At 43.9% G+C, this 16877-nt stretch overlaps 1 protein-coding gene across 1 annotated transcript in view; it reads right to left on the bottom strand.

Annotated features, from left to right (window-relative positions):
* Nucleotides 1-16451, bottom strand: part of LOC126963356 (supervillin-like) — a 41687-nt gene extending 25236 nt beyond the window's left edge. Inside the window, 3 exon segments of the mRNA XM_050805636.1 lie at nucleotides 3633-3680; nucleotides 7495-7621; nucleotides 16053-16451. Coding sequence (XP_050661593.1) covers nucleotides 3633-3680; nucleotides 7495-7621; nucleotides 16053-16300 — 423 coding nt within the window. The 5' untranslated portion in view covers nucleotides 16301-16451.
* Between the last annotated feature and the right edge of the window lie 426 nt (nucleotides 16452-16877).

Below are 16877 nucleotides of genomic sequence, written 5' to 3'. Positions count from 1 at the left end.
TTGTCAAGATGTCAGTTTTTCCCAACTCGATCTATAAATGCAATGCAATTCCAAAGTCCCTGCAAAGTATTTTGAACATACTGACAAACTGATCATAAAGTTTACGTGGAGAGTCAAAAGAGCCAGAATAGCCAACACAACACTGAAGGGGAAGAAAAAAGTTGGAGGGGCCGGGCGCGGTGACTCACGCCTGTAATCCCAGTACTTTGGGAGGCCGAGCCGGGTGGGTCATGAGGTCGGGAGATCGAGACCATCGTGGCTAACACGGTGAAACCCCGTCTCTATTAAAAATACAAAAAATTAGCCGGGCGTGGTGGCGGGAGCCTGTAATCCCAGCTACTCGGGAGGCTGAGGCAGGAGAATGGCGTGAACCCGGGAGGCGGAGCTTGAGGTGAGCCGAGATCCTGCCACGGCACTCCAGCCTGGGAGACAGTGCGAGACTCCACATCAAAAAAAAAAAAAAAAAAAAAAAAAAAACAGTTGGAGGACCAACACCAGTCAACTTCAAGACTTACTATAAAGCCTCAGTAATCAAGACTGTGTGGTACTAGTAAAAGGATAGACAAATAGATCAATGAAATAGAGTGCTCAATAATCGATTCATGTAATATAGTCGACTGATCTTTGACAAGGAGCAAAAGCAATAGAATGAAGAAAAGATACTATTTTCAACAAATGAGTGCTGCAATAACTAGACATCCACATGTGAAAAAAAAAATCTAGATACAAATCTTCCACCATTCACAAAAATTAACTCAAACTGGATCACAAAGACCTAACTGTAAAATTCAAAACTGTAACACTCCTAGAAGATAACATAGGAGAATATTTATATTATTTTGGGTTTGATGATTAGTTTTTAGATGTAACACCAAAGGCAATATCTTAGAAAGAAATAACTAACAAGCTGGACTTCACTGAAATTAAAAACTTCTGTAAAAGACACTGTTAAAAGAATGAGAAGACAAACTACGAATGGGAGAAAATATTTGCAAAAGACATGTCTGACAAAGGACTGTTACCCAAAATATGCAAGTAACTCTTAAAACTCAACCATGCGGCCGGGGGCGGTGGCTCAAGCCTGTAATCCCAGCACTTTGGGAGGCCGAGACGGGCGGATCACTGGAGATCGAGACCATCCTGGCTAACACGGTGAAACCCTGTCTCTACTAAAAAATACAAAAAAATTGCCAGGCGAGGTGGCGGGTGCCTGTAGTCCCAGCTACTCGGGAAGCTGAGGCAGGAGAATGGTGTGAACCCGGGAGGTGGAGCTTGCAGTGAGCTGAGATCCGGCCACTGCACTCCAGCCTGGGCGGCAGAGCCAGACTCCGTCTCAAAAAAAAAAAAAAAAAAAAAAAAAAAAAACTCAACCATGGGAAAACAACCAGATTAACAAATAGGAAAAACATCTAAATAGATACCTCACCAAAGAAGATATATAGATAGAAAATAAGCATATGGAAATATGCTGAATATCTAATTTGCAAATCCCATTATTAGGGATTTGCAAATTAAAACAACGTGACACTATTACACATCAATTAGGATGGCAAAAACCCAAGCACTGACAACACTAAATGCTGACAAGGATATGAAGCAACAGGAACTCTCATTCATTGCTGATGGAAATGCAAAATGGTGCAGCCGCTTTGGAAGACAGTTTGGAGGTTTCTCACAGAACTCACATACTCTTACCATGTGATAAAGCAATCATGCTCCTTGATACTCAAATGAGTTGAAAACTTATGTCCAAACAAAAGCCTGCACGTGGATGTTTATATTACTTTGTTTATAATTGCCGATTGTTTATACAGCAAGAGGACAGAGACACTGCGAGACAGGGGACAGAGTCCCTGAGAGGGAGGGGACAGAGGCCCTACGAGGGAGGGGACAGAGTCCCTGAGAGGGAGGGGACAGAGGCCCTAGAGGGAGGGGACAGAGGCCCTAGAGGGAGGGGAAAGAGGCCCTAGAGGGAAGTGACGGGGCAAAGCCCTGCAGAGAGGAGATGGGAGCCTGGCATTCCTGGAAAAGCGGAGCTGTTTTGACACCAAGGACATTCCATGGGGAAATAAAAAAACAACTGTTCACATTTCTCATGTTATTCACCTACAGAGTGGCTCAGCCAGGCCGGGTCTCCCCTCCAGAGTGGGGTTCAGAGTGAGTACAGCTAGGATGGAGGGAAGGGACAGGGGGTCCGTGGTCTCTAGTTTTAATAGGGCCATTGGAACCTGCTCCTTCTGGTTCTTTATTAGGGTCACTGGAGGGGCCTCCCCTCGCTGAGTCTTCCTCCCTGTCCCTCCACACCCCAAACCACCTCCACCATATCCTCCTCCTCTAGGAACTGAGCAGGACAACATCCCCACTGGGCCGGAGTGAAAAACACGGCCACCTCTCCTGGGCTCCTGACTCAGGATCCAAGCGTGGAGGCTGAAAGGGGACACTCTCCCCTTAAACCAGTTTCATGACTGAGGGGAATTAATGCCACCAAGTCCACCTGAAAATCTGAGCCAAGGATCAGTGTGTGTTTGACTGACCCTAAATACATGAAGAACCAATTAAACACACACCTGTGCACACATTTACAGACACAGACACACTCTCATAGACACACACACACTCATACACACACTCTCATAGATACACACTCAGCACACATATTCATAGATACACACACAGTCTCATGGACACACACACACTCTCACAGACACAGACACACTCTCTCACAGATACACACTCAGAAACACACTCATAGATACACACACACTTTCATAGACACACACACTCATACAGACACACTCTCATAGATACACTCTCACAAACACACACTATCAATGATACACACACAGACATTCTCTTATAGATGCACGCACATTCTCATGGACACACACACAATAGTACTGAAACACACACATCCCCCTCTTTCACAGTGAAATGTAGCAAAGAAATTATTCCCCAAATTAAACAGAAGTTCTTCCCCTGCTGCTCAGAAATTGCAGTGAGGCTTAACATGAGTGGCTTTTCCTCACCCAATTAATCGACACAAAAGACAGGTATATGGGCAGCAGGAATAGCAGGAGAATAAGTAGAAGCATATACAGGTTCCTACAGAGCAAAGCAAGAGGATTTAAGGTGAAAAGAGAGGATATATCAGAGCAGGGCCAGGCAGGGACATGGGGGAGGGAGAGACAAAACAATGATTTTTTCTAACAGAATGTTAATTGACTCATTGCAATTTCAGTTCTCTTTTCAAGAGAGTCCTCCCTTGAATGCTGATGCTAAAATAAATCCACACAAGCACGGTAAATATACCTGAGTCAGCCTTGTGCAGTAATTAAATGAGTTAATTTATAGAAGATTGTTAGTTACAGAGAGAGGAACCATCACTTTCATTGACAGTTTTAACATTTAACAGAAAATATCTTCTTAAAAGTATTTTCATTACATGATTTAAAAAATAGTTTAAGGGCATGGGCTCAGCTCTCCACTCCGGGCAAAGGCTGCATCTGGTCTGGAGATAAGAAAAGCACCAGGGAGGGTGCACAAAGGAACCACCCAGGATCAGAAGTGTACACCCACGCGAGGTGTAATACTGGCCACCATCTAGAGGACACCTGTGTTAGAGTCAGGCTTACCCAAAGCAGATTAGAAATGGCAATATCATCCGCAACTCCTCCTTCTTCCTACAGGTTAAAACAAACAGGGAACATTGCAGAGTATTGGAAGAGAAGAGCCTCATCAGGGTGTCGCAATCGCCTTCGAGTATTTCGTGCCTGGGTTCAAACAGCAGCATGCACGTGCTCACACAATGCAGTGATGTGAACCTCAGGCCAACTCATTCCCTGACTGTAGAATGAGCATCTGGAGTTTAGAGGGCGTTCCACCAGCCTTTCTCTCCCTCCCATCCTCGCACTTTAAAGTGACTTTTAAATTCTCCTGAATTGCGATCTGGAATTTCAATGGCAGCAGACACAGAGAATATAAATGTGCCAGATTCAGTTTTCTTGAAATTTCAGGCACTTGTTCTGGGGCTGTCATAGATCTGAGCTGGGTGCACTGACCTCACAGCTACTGAAACACAGTAGGATATCCAGTTCCCATCTGGAATTCAGAAACAGACACAGGGTTTTAATGGCCAAGTCTATGAAGGGTTTTTGCTTCTTGGAAAAGGTCTGATTTGCTGGATGACTATCTTCACAAAAGATGGGGGGTCACCGTGTATGTCTTAATGCCGAATAAGCTGAAATGGTGTTGGAATTGAAAATAACTATTTGGTGAAAATAAATACATAACCCAAAGTTAGTTGTAACAGAGACTCCTGCCAAACCACTTCTTTGAGACTTTGCTTCATTTCGTTTTTCTCTCTCTGGTGAAATGAGTTTCCCTTCCCTCCCCTTCTCTCCCTTCCTTTCTTTTCTTCTCGCTTTGTTGCCCAGGCTGGAGTGCACTGGTGTGATCATGGCTCACTGCACCCTCAACCTCCCAGACTCAAGCAATCCTCCCACTTCAGCCTCCCAAGTAGCTGGGATGACAGGTGTGCACCACCACACCTGGAAACTTTTTGCATTTTTTGGTACAGACCAGGTTTCACCATGTTGCTCAGGCTAGTCTCAAACTCCTGGGCTCAAGCAGTCCTCCCACCTTGGCTTCCCACAGTACTGGGATTACAGCGTGAGCCACTGCACCCAGCCCCAATATAAACCTTAACATAAAAGACCCAAAATGGGCCGGGCACAGTGGCTCACGCCTGTAATCTCAGCACTTTGGGAGGTCAAGGCGGGTGGATCATGAGGTCAGGAGATTGAGACCATTCTGGTCAACATGGTGAAACCCTGTCTCTACTAAAAATAAAAATAAAAAATTAGCCGAGCATGGTGGCAGGCCCCTGTAGTCCCAGGTACTCAGGAGGCTGAGACAGGAGAATTGCTTGAATCAGGGAGGTGGATGTTGCAGTGAGCCGAGGCTGCACCACTGCACACCAGCCTGGGAGACAGAGCGAGACTCCACCTCAAAAAAAAAAAAAGACCAAAAATGAGATGCTGGCTAGAGCACCTCAAATATGTTTTCTTTTTGGACCAATCCATTGACAGAGACAAAACAGTTATAGATTTTTCATGGCATCCTTTAGTATATTTTTAAATGTGACTCTGGAAAATTTCAAAATCACCTATGTGGCACACATTATATATTTTTATAGGACAGTGCTGACTTCCATGCTGCATGTATTTTCATAGGAACAATGGAAGGAACTTCTAGAGTCCCATTTCTTTCCTGCCTCTTCTACATTTCCACAGACTGCACACTCACGGCAGCAGGCTCTCAGCATATAAAAGGAACGCAGGAACTGTGAAGGGCATGATGAAGGGCGTAACTGTAACACCAGCTCCTTTCTGCCCTTGGTGCTAAAGATGGAAGGTTCCGGCACCTGCTCTCCTGGGTACCTCTCCATCAGCAAGGCTAGAGCTACTCCGTGCAGCAAGCGCCCCTGTTCAGGCCCCACGTGTCATGACTGTCTGTCCTTCTCCAAGGCAGCATTCAGACACCCCACAAGCACTGGGCATGTCAAGCCTCTTCAGCTATTGGGGGACTCCCTTAAGACAGACCAGGTTTAAGGCGCCTCACCCACCGCATTTGAGCACAGCCAGGGGGTGACTGAAAACAGTGCCAGCCGTTGGGAAGGAATGAGAAACACCTGACCTCAACAGAACCTGAGATTGCCCAATGTGGGCTACAAGGGCCTAAGACAGATTGGCTTATTTTAACTTCAAAGAGCTTATTGCCTCCAGCCAAAGCGAAGCAGGCCACTGAGGAAGAGTGGGAAAGTTCACCGCTGCTGCAGGAACAGCAGCCTCCACGCGCCCAGAGGCGGCATTTCCCATTCCAGCCCCATCCTGCTTGGAAGCCCCGGGGCTTCAGGTCACTGGGTTTTCAACCCCAAGGGCAACTGCAGCCAACTGGCCTCTCTTGCCTTCTAAAAACCTTAGCCAGCCTCAGGCGGTTCGGATCTCATCCTCCACTCAAAGCCTTATGGCTTCCACACCTAAGGTGATCCTCCGTTCTTCTAAGGGGTAACGCACCTATTTCACTATTCACCGGGAACCTCTCCTGCTTTGTGCTTTTTGGCTTCATTTAAATTTCCACCGGCTCTCTGGGACTCCCAGTTCCTGATGGGCCGGGGAGTCTCTGCACCTTCCAAAATGATGGACAAGGGGCCAGGCGCTGCTTGGTGCCAGGACATAGTAGTTGGCAGGTTTGCTAATGAGGAATGTGTTAAAGTTGTTTTTGGAGCAATGATTTCAAGATTCTTTTAAATAAAGTTTGTGGGTAGCGGGGATACAATATTTGACAGGTGAATTTTCTTTCACTTCAGGATCTCATTTTTGAAACCTGAATTTGACACGGTGTATGAAAAATATGTGCATGTTGGTATACTTTCTAAACATCTAGTTATATTTGAGAATTTACAAAAGGCCGAGGGTTAAATTCTTTAGTTATATTATCTTTAACACCACATATGTCTCAAAGAAGAGAATTCAAATTGCCATTCCAGTGTAACCTAAGAAGACACAGAAGTATCGGATGAAATAGTGTCAGAGCTCCTGACTCACTCTTCTATGGGCACATCTCATATTTATGTAAGTTTCTTAATGCATGAAAGTCATACTCATGCTTAACTCATTTTAGAGCTAGAAGGGGCCTGGGGATCATCTGGTTGAAAGCATTCTTTTTCTTTTCTGCTTGAAGACTTCTGATCCTAGAAAGTGACCAGGGAGTGCGTCACTGGTGCATCATTTCGCCTCCAGCCAGAAGGTGCATTTGCAATTGCAGGGCCAGCCAGCAAATCAGTCACCATCAGGTTTGAAAGCGTGCACTACCTGGTCAAAAGTTGGTCATCATCACATCTGTAATTTAACAATCCATCAATACTTTCGCATATGAAATGCTTGCTAGTATTGATCACCATGCATTACCTAATTTTGTTTCAACTTGTAACATATATTACTGTACATTATCAATAAAAGGCATAGTCACTCATGAAACACGCTTAAATGATGAACTAAATACTCATAAACCACAATTAAGTCCTTACTTTTTATACTTAGGTTTAAAATATCTACGTAGGAAAATCAAGTCCATATTTTATATGCAACTTAAAGATGTTCAATTTTTTTTCATTATAAAGGCTTTAATAACATTCTAAAGCCAGACTTCATTTAAGAAGGTTTTTAAACTGAAGAAAAAGTACACACTTTAAAATTCAGTCACTTGTTTCTGACACAGTGTGCGTGTGTTGCTGATCCCAGTTCTAAAACATCTCCAGGCACAGCCTTTCACCCAATTTTAGCTGCTCTGTGACAGGCTCTCAACGTGTACCCTAAGGGCAAAAAGGCACAAATGCTTCACAGAGAAGGAATTAGGTGGCACATGCTTGTCTCTTTGATGCACTTCCAAGAGTGGTGTTCGTCTGAAGGCTTTTCCTAACACAAGGAACGTTACCTTCTTGATGAGGGACTGCCCTGCTTCCTGAGTGTGCAGGCTGCTGGCCGGAGCCTTGCCGCCCTCCTGCCTCCTGCTGAGTCTGTTTCTCCCATCTTCCTCTCCACTTTTCTTCAACAGTGCCAATCTAGGAGGAGAACATGCCAGCCACAAAGAGTTCAGCACCAAACTCTTCCTTGTGATGGAACCATAATCTAGGTAAGTGAGAATGCTTTGGCCAAGACACGACCACAGCCACCTCATTTTAACATTTTGAATTTCATTTATTCTGAAAATAGCATGTCTGGAAAAATAATAAAGTCCCTTTTCTAAGATGGCCCCGAAGATTTTACAGTTGATTGAAACACAGAGCCGAAATGTGACTTGCTAGATAAAAGATGCACCGTCATCCCAGCCAAGGAACGTTTTCCCTTGCCCTTGGGCTGAGATCAAGAGAACCGTCCTCAGAGAAAAAATGTCTTCTAGTGACGCCTTCTGTTCACTTGGTGAAATAACATGAAAGGACTAAAGCTGTATCTTAGTTCCTACTTGCAGAAAATAATGCAGACGTGGGCTTAAAAACCTAAAGCTATGAGGCACTTACAGTCTCTTAATATCATCCCTTTCAATTAGAGGTAAAATTTGATGTGTTTATGACTGCTTCTCCTCAGGTATTCTAAGCCCTGTTCTTTTCCTACAAATGAATTTGGTCTTTCTAATCAGTCTTCTTTAAACAGAAACTATTTTCTACCAACCCATTTTTAAAAAATTATCACTTCAACTTTCCTCACAGGAAAGGCATATACAAAAAAAGAATCTAATTAACTGAGGTTGTTACCTAACTCGCTTTAGTTCAACAATGGCATGGCTAGGAATTTGCTTGAATATTGGAATCTTGAGAGGTTATTTTTCACAAACATGAGGCTGTTTCAGCTAACTGTATTGCCATGAATGAAGAAATCTTAGGCACTTGCACTGGACAAACAAACATGGGAAAGATAAAAGGTAAAAGAAAGATGATGATCATTAAACTCATTTGAGCTGCTGTTCAAACAATTTAAAGAGTAGGGAAAAAACCAAATAACTAGATCCCTTCCCCTCTGTGCTGGACCTGATGGGCCAGGTCTTCTCAATATCACTAATGCATAATCCATAAATGTTGTATTTTTTATTTTTATAAATTTGTTTTAGAGATGGGGTCTTACTTTGTCACCAAGGCTGGAGTGCAGTGGCATAATCATGGCTCAGCGCAGCCTCGAATTCCTGGGCTCACGTGACTCTCCCATCTCGGCCTCCATAGTGGCTAGGACGACAGGTGTGCATCACTATGCCTGGTTAATTTTTAAAACTTCCATTTGGTAGAGACAGGGTCTTGCTCTGTTGCCTAGGCTGGTTTCGAACTCCTGGCCTCAAGCGATCCACCCGCCTCAGCCTTCCAAACTGCTGGGATTACAGGCGTGAGACACCACGTCTAGACAACAGTGTATTTTAAAGCAGCACATCAGCTCTTGTCCCAATTTGGCCACTAACTCCCTTTGAGTACCTCAGCTCTCCCTCCCGTATCTGCCACATCAGGAACTGGACCAGATGATCTCTAAGGGTCTTTCTTCCAAGCTTCCCGATTCCCATTAAATATTTGTTTTGGAGATGGGATGAGATATATCCTATGACAAATGTTTTGTTAAGTTAAAAAGAAAACAAATTTTTTGTATTTAAGAATCCAGTGACGTCTACATATGTGTACACAATTACATCTATACTTGTCTATTCACTCAGTCAAATAATGGGAAGTAAGCTGTGAAGAAAGGAATTCCCCAAAGGAGGCAGGAGTTTTGAACTCTGGACCTGCCCCCTTCCTCAATCTCTTCCTTCTCCTCCCTTCCTTTCTGTTTTCCTCTTTCTCCTAAGTGGCAGCAGATACGATCTCACATGCCCGTTCTCTAGAACTGTGGTAAGGCTGCCTTACCAATCTCATGCAGATCCCTTTGGTCAAGGTCTCATTTAGTCCTAACTCCTATAATTCTCAAAGGTTGAACAACACCCTGCACGCTACAAGAGCTAGTTCGTGGGCTTGGACACAAAGTCCAAATTCCTTCAAGAGTTTTAATCCGCATCATTTCATACTATATAATGACTATGATTCATCTTTTCTCCAATTATTTTGAATGAGTCAGTTTTATTCTAATAAAATAATCTCACAAAATGAAATCATTAAAAGAAATTGGTATTTGCATGCTGTGCTTGAGCTTTCAAAGCATCAATAAACGAGACTTTCAAAAAGTAAGCATGCCAGCACTTTAATACCCAAATGAGAAGGAAGAAGTCCTTCCAGTTCATCATCTCGTGGAGCCAGGCACTCATCTCACTGATATTCTCCTTGCAAACTGGCCCCAGAACCAGCTTCCCTCACTTCACCTTCGACTCAGGCCAGCAGCTACTCCTCTTGACCATCCACCTTGTTAATCAGGTTGGATCCAAATGATGAATTTAAAAACAATCAAATTCATCTTCCTGAGTTTATTAGAAGTCATGAGCTCTGGTCTTTGAAGACCTTCTGAAAAAGAAGCTCTCAAAAGTCTAGGGCAAGGACACCAGCACCTGTGTCATAGGACGGTTTCCCTGGTGGTTGCTTTGTGGCATCTAAAACTGACTTGGAAAAACACAAGCTGTGGCATCTGAGATCACCGCCTCATCCACTTTATACTCTGCGATCTGCACGGTGACCCGAGACACAGGGAACTGTTATCCCCATTCCCACGGACGAGGAACATGGGAACATCCGGGTCAAGAATTCCATTGGCTGAGGTCACACTGGATGTTAGTGGGCAGAGAGACGTGACTGCAACCCTTGCCTGCCTGTGCTTGTTTCACTGCGGTAGAACATTAGCTGACCAGACACATTTTTGTCACACCGTTTTAGGAATGGCATAGGATTCTTACAAGGTTTTTCCTTTCTTATAAGGTTTCTTATAAGGTTTCTCCCACCATGGGAAGGTCTCCAAAGAATTTCTCCATTCCAAAACCCTAAAGTTTTGCTTCTACATGTGCTGGCAGAGTTACCTTTAGGGTCTTCCGAAGACTATAGAGTAACCAGAATAACCTGGAAGAAACTGTGCTTCCATGGAGCCCCCATGACACTTGGAGCCAGCCCTCGCCTCCAGCCTATGGAGCACATGATGAACAACTCGTAACTAAAACTTGAGTGGGTTCTTCCTGTCCCTTTTGATTTCCTCATTGGTGTCCACCATGCTGAGGAGGGAGGGAGATCTTCCCAAATGTGTTCCTTCCTCCTGTGAGCTCATAGCCCTCCGGCTCACCGCAGACTTCCAGGCTCTGAGAGGGTCGAGGAGCCGACGTCTGGGTCTACCACAGGACATAAATTCCTGCTGGTGCAATTCAAACAACTGTCAGCGCTTCTGACAACTGCCAAGCTGAAGTGCTGTTTGCAGGACTGTGATGCCGGGAGCCTGGGCAGCGGCTTGGCCTGGGGCTGTGTAAATCCAGGGAGTGGAACAACACTGGCCCACTCACCCAACGCCTGGTCCAGGGCCACCATGACAGGTGCCTGCCAGGCCACCCAGGGAAACGGTGCCTCTTCTTCCATACCTTACACTATTCCAGCAGGGAATGCTGGCCTGAGAGCCCTGCTTGGTGAGAACAAGGACTTCAGACTCAGAGCAGTCAGGGCTGGGTCAAACAGGAGACACGACAACCATCTGCCCCTAATATTAAATAAAGTGTGTTTTTTCTCTCTCTTTTTTAGAATTCTCCCTTCATTTTAGAGAATTATAGGCACCCCATAGATCTCAGATAAGGCTGAACAGCATACATAAATACTTATATTAGATCTTGGTCTTGGCTGGTTCACAAGTTGGAGACACGAACGAACAAAAGTGTCTTTTAAGTGGGAGACAATCAAACATCAGAAAAGGAGGGCTGGGTGTGATGGCTCACACCTGTAATCCCAGCACCTTGGGAGGCTGAGGTGGGAAGATCGCTTGAGGCCAGGAGGTGGAGACCAGCCCGGGCCACAGAGCAAAACCCTGTCTTTACAAAAAAATGAAAATAAGAAATCAGCTGAGTGTGGTGGTGCACGCCTGTAGTCCCAGCTACTTGGGAGGCTGAAGTAGGAGGACCATTTGAATCCCAGGAGACTGAGGCTGCAGTGAGCTATGATCACACCACTGCACTCCAGTCTGGGTAACAGAACAAGATTCTGCCTAGAAAAAGAAGAGAAAAAAGAAAAGAAAGAGAGCAAAGGGGAACTGCATCTCTATTTTTATTCCTACATAAATCTGGGGCCCTGTAGTGGCTGAAATCTCCCAGCTACAAGGTAAGAACCGGGAGTTTGGAGACAGGGAGACAGCCTCTGGCTGGATGGGATGGGGAAGGGTGGATGGTTGGGGCGGGGACCGGCAGGCAGGAAACACAGGAGCCTCCAGCCGGCCCCTCTGGAGCAGAACTCCACAGAGGCGTGAGGTGGATTCTGCGACAGTTCAGGGAGTTCCACTAAGTCCTTACACGCCGCCAATTTCCCGAAGTGAAATAAAGGCTCTTTTATTATTTTCAATATTTTTCTTCGCCAAATAAGAAAGCCCAGATGCCACTGTTTCTGACATGGTGCAGATCAGATTTCTAAAGGCCTAACGTACTCTTTAAGCAATAGCAAAGGTTTTATCCCTAAATAACTTAAGAATTATTTAATTCACAATGTTTCTCAAAGAAGTTCCCAAACAAGAATCATTGAAACACAAATAATTTAGACAGTTATAAAACAACAATTTTACTAATCCAGTGAGAAAAGTCGAGTGCATCCTATGTTTTACGCTGGTTATGGTTCAGATTTGACATTCACAATGTCAGAAAAGATGAAAACCGCAAAATAACTTTTTGGTAGATTTCCTTGAGCAGCAAACATTTTCTAAAAAAGGAGGGTGTGGAGGGTTTCCTTTAATTTCTTAATTTCTCCACTTTTTGTCTACAAATGGGGATAATATTGCTTTCTTCTGAAGGCTCTCTTCAACATCAGAGGAGGTATCATGTGCAAAATGCGGAAGGCAGTCTGTGATGCTGGGTAGCACTGAGCACGGAGCACTCAATATCGTCAGGCCCCGGACGGGGGAGAGACTGACACAACAAGGCTGAAGCAGACAGACCTGCCCTCTTTAGTGGGCACAGCCATTGATAAAAAACGATAAAGGAAATCTGTAAATTCCAGGCTCAATTTCTTAGACTCTGAAATGTGAATGTGGATGTGTAATTTGAATAAGCGATGTTAAGAGCATGTGCACTGAGAAAATTCATGAAGAAAGAGCGTGTGTCTTTCTAACACTGCTGTCTAGCTGGAATTTCTGTCCTCTTACGGTATTCTCCTGGATAGAGTACACAGGGCTGGCTGTTCTAACATTAATCTGAGCACACTGCAGTTTTGCCGTGGACCAGGGGAGAGAGTTGGAGACATGGCTCCTAGGTCAGTTCTATTCACTACATGGCCCTGGAGGCTACTGGAGCTAAATCCCTCCTTTGGTAAAATGAGGCAGTCAGAGGTATGTAGAATAAAGTCTGGAAGTCCTATGATTTTATATACTTCTTCCTCAAGAAAGAAAAGTAAAGCCCAAATAAATGTAGGAATAGCATTCTTATTTTAAATAGTTTAAGCTTCATTATTTCATTTTCACAAAAGGGAGAGATTAAAGTCTCATTTAGGGAAAAGCTATCATAGATAAATTGTAAAAATATGTGGTTTAGGCTGGGTATGATGGCTCACGCCTGTAATCACAGCACTTTGGGAGGCCGAGGTGGGTGGTCACCTGAGGTCAGGAGTTCCAGACCAGACTGGCCAACATGGTGAAACCCCGTCTCTACTAAAAATACAAAAATTAGCTGGGTATGGTGCAACATGCCTGTAATCCCAGCTACTTGGGAGGCTGAGGCAGGAGAATCACTTGAACCCAAGAGGCGGAGGTTGCAGTGAGCCGAGGTTGTGCCATTGCATTCCAGCCTGGGCAACAAGAGCGAAACTCCATCTCAAAAAATAAATAAATAAATAAATAAATAAAAATAAACTATGTAGTTTAGTTATTTCCAGCAAAGTACAAATAAAAGTACTGTCAAGGTAAGTGGGAAAAGATCACTGGCAATATATTTTGCATTAGTGTAATTTGTTACAAACATAGCTGCTAAATAAAGTGTCCCTTGTCCTTTCTTAAACATATTTTAACAAACTGAATAGCTGAATATCAATCAAGCGTTCCTTTCTATCATGATTCTGAACAGACTGGGCTCAGGGATCTCTTGGAGACCAGGATAAGCTATGGCTTCTGTTAGCCGGCAGGTGTGCGTGCTCATGCATTCAATTCTGAATGCACTTCCGGGCCATTCACAGAAACTTTACAGCCACCCTTGAACGCCCTAGATGTCCATAAAGTCCAAGCTAAGAAGCTTCATCTTTCCAGTGTCTCGGTTTTAAAAATGAGAATTTTACAGTAAGATTAAAACTTTCAGAAAAACACAGATCAACTAGAATTTACCAAAAAACAGGCAAGTAAATCAGGAATTACTGCTTAGTGGGTAGACACAGGACTTCTTCATCAAAAGTCCTAAGTCCTGATGGACAGAATATTCCCAAAGATGGGAAGGCTCCTTTAAAAGCCTTTGAAAGAAGGGGGCATAATATTAGTATTTTCCACTGGGGAATACCCCAGGGATATTTTCTCATGTGTAAAGCATCAGAACTTGTGTATGAGTGACATTTATTGTTAATTTCCTTAAATGATCTCTCTTCTTCCTCACCAAACCAGTTATCAACACTTGGGTTTCTGGGATGAAACTCTCTTCGAGCCCCGTTTTCGTGGAAGAGAACTTCAAGCCTCAATAGGCCCAACTGCTTCCCCGATTGAAGACATCCTTTGCCTCACTGCACTGACCCCTCTGCCCCTTCCCTCAGCCTGCCAGGTCTAACTTTTCAAGAATCTTAAGTAAGTAAAGGAGAAAGTCAATCAGATTTAACCATCTTATTAACTTGTCAGTTGAAAAAGATGGCATCTATTATTTTATAAATAATGTTCAAGAAGCTTGGCTTAAAACTAGAAAGAAGGGCCAGGCATGGTGGTGCACATCTGTAATCTCTATACTTTGGAAGGCGGAGGTGAGAGGCTTGCTTGAGGCCAGAAATTCGAGAACAACCTTGGCAACATAGTGAGACTCCCATCTCCAGAAAGAGTTTTTGTTGTTGTTGTTGTTGTTGTTGTTGTTGTTAATTAGCCAGGCATGATGGTGCGCACCTATTGTCCCAGCTACTGTGGAGGCTGAGGCAGGAGGATCACTTGAGCCCAGGAGTTCGAGGCTGCAGTGAGCTGTGATTATACCACTACACCCCAGCCTGGGCAACAGAGGGACAGAGGGAGACCCTGTCTCTGAAAAAAGAAAGAAAGAAAAGAAAAGTCTTTTCTTTGTGGTTTGGTATAGTCTTAGGCAGTTTGAAATGTATCTAGAAAAATAACCATGGTCAGTGCCTAACAAAGCATGCAGACTTCTGTGTGGTGGCAGGTGTAAGGAAGGGTCGAGGCTGGCAGAACTGTGGGAAAAGGTGTTGGAAATGGTTCTCCTAATATGGAGTTGACATGACTTTTCTTCACCCAGTTTTCCTGTCACTATTCCATCATGTTTTTTTCCTACTAAAGACTTTTTCCTTTTTGTACAAATTGATGTGGTACATGAGAAATTTTGTTACACGTATGTAATGTGTAGAGACCCAGTCACGGTATTCAGGCTGTGTCCATCACCTGAGTACAGTACATTTTTATTTAGTCACCCTATTCTGCTATCAAACCCTGAATTTATTTCCACTATTGTATCTTTTGGTGCTTAATTCAACTGTGGTTAAAAGTTCACAAGGAAAACACACCCCCAAGGTAATTGACTTCCAATTCTCTGTATCTGTCTCATTTAAATATATTCCTCTGCACCCTACATCATTATTTTGAAAGAAATTAGGCTACTGTGTTATTTGATGCTGAAATGCAATCTTTCAAGCTATTACCTGACATACAATTTCTAAACGCAGTTCAGAAAAGTCATCCATTTTACAATCTGTAAAGGAAACAAAACTTGGATTCTAAGCCCAAAGATGTATGTCTTGTATGTACATTTATCTTCACTCCCTCTACACATACTTCACACAAAGCCACAAGTGGTTTGTGCATTCGATATGAATCCTGTGTATTTAAAAGTGGAAGAGCCAAGATCTCAGCTCCTGTCACTAGATAGTCCAAGAACTTAATATTATAAAAGACATTGGGACAGTGGAAGCAAATAAATAAAGCAGAAATCTGTTTCTGTTTGTTTTCTCATCTGAGTCTGGAACCGGCCCTGTTATCATTACCGAACCAGGCTCACGAGCAAAGGCAGTTCACTCTCAAACACCTCAGCTTCCCCAAATTACTCCAAGACAACAGCCCAGCCCTGTTAGAAGCTGAATGTGTGATTTCATCTCTTTGCCCATCACCCAGATCGTTTTCTAAAGCAAGCTGTAAGCTCCTCCCCGAGAGAATTACTTTTCGCTCACCGAATCTCATTACCTTTCTTTAATAGACATGGCTTTGCTGGGTGAGTCAAGAAGGCCCTCCCCTGTCGGCGTTTTGATCTCTCCAGCAGCAAACATCGCACATGGATTCTTGCAGAGCTTCTCCTGTGGCTGTTCCGAAGAACCCTGGGGCTTCCAAGACACCGGGGCTGCGGTTTGAGCAACAGTTTTCCCAGCAGCTGTCCCCGTCTGCTCGGAAGTGGGCTCCCCGAACTCTGCCGCTGGGAAGGAAAAGAGCAGCATAAGCACTGAACTCCTCAGGCGAACGTTCTTCCAGCGATTCGCCCCCAGCAGCGAAGCTCTGGGAGTTCAAGCCGTGGGCACACGGCGGGTGACCCAATCCACTGGGATTTATGCAAATACGCAGCACGCTACACTTCCCGGAGGGTTACCCACAAGGCAAAATGCTTCGTGGCAATTGGTTTCTCTCCTGTATGCGAGACACAGGAAGTCAGCTTTAACCATTTACTCCTGAACGATTCTAATTCTCCAAAACAATACTTTTAACATTCAAATGTGCTATACTCACAAACCAAAACCCTTATTATAACTTACACTGTATTGTTCTATGCAAATCCGTAGATTATGTCTGTAGTTTAGAATATGGTTTTCAATCTAATTTTTTAAAGTATCAGTGTCCTTACAAAATCTATAGACACATCAAAGTAGATTTATTGAGCCTAAAAAGGAGATTTTAAAAAATGTATTTACTGCTTTGCTCCCATGGGTAGCTACTTCTTATTTTACACCATTCAAATATTTACTTAAAAATAAAACTGATTTGCAAAGAGTTCCTAGAGAGTGCAAGGATATACTTAGC

This window comes from Macaca thibetana, chromosome 9 (genome assembly GCF_024542745.1).
Source record: "Macaca thibetana thibetana isolate TM-01 chromosome 9, ASM2454274v1, whole genome shotgun sequence".
NCBI lineage: Eukaryota > Metazoa > Chordata > Mammalia > Primates > Cercopithecidae > Macaca > Macaca thibetana.
This window is presented reverse-complemented; position numbering and strand designations above follow the sequence as displayed.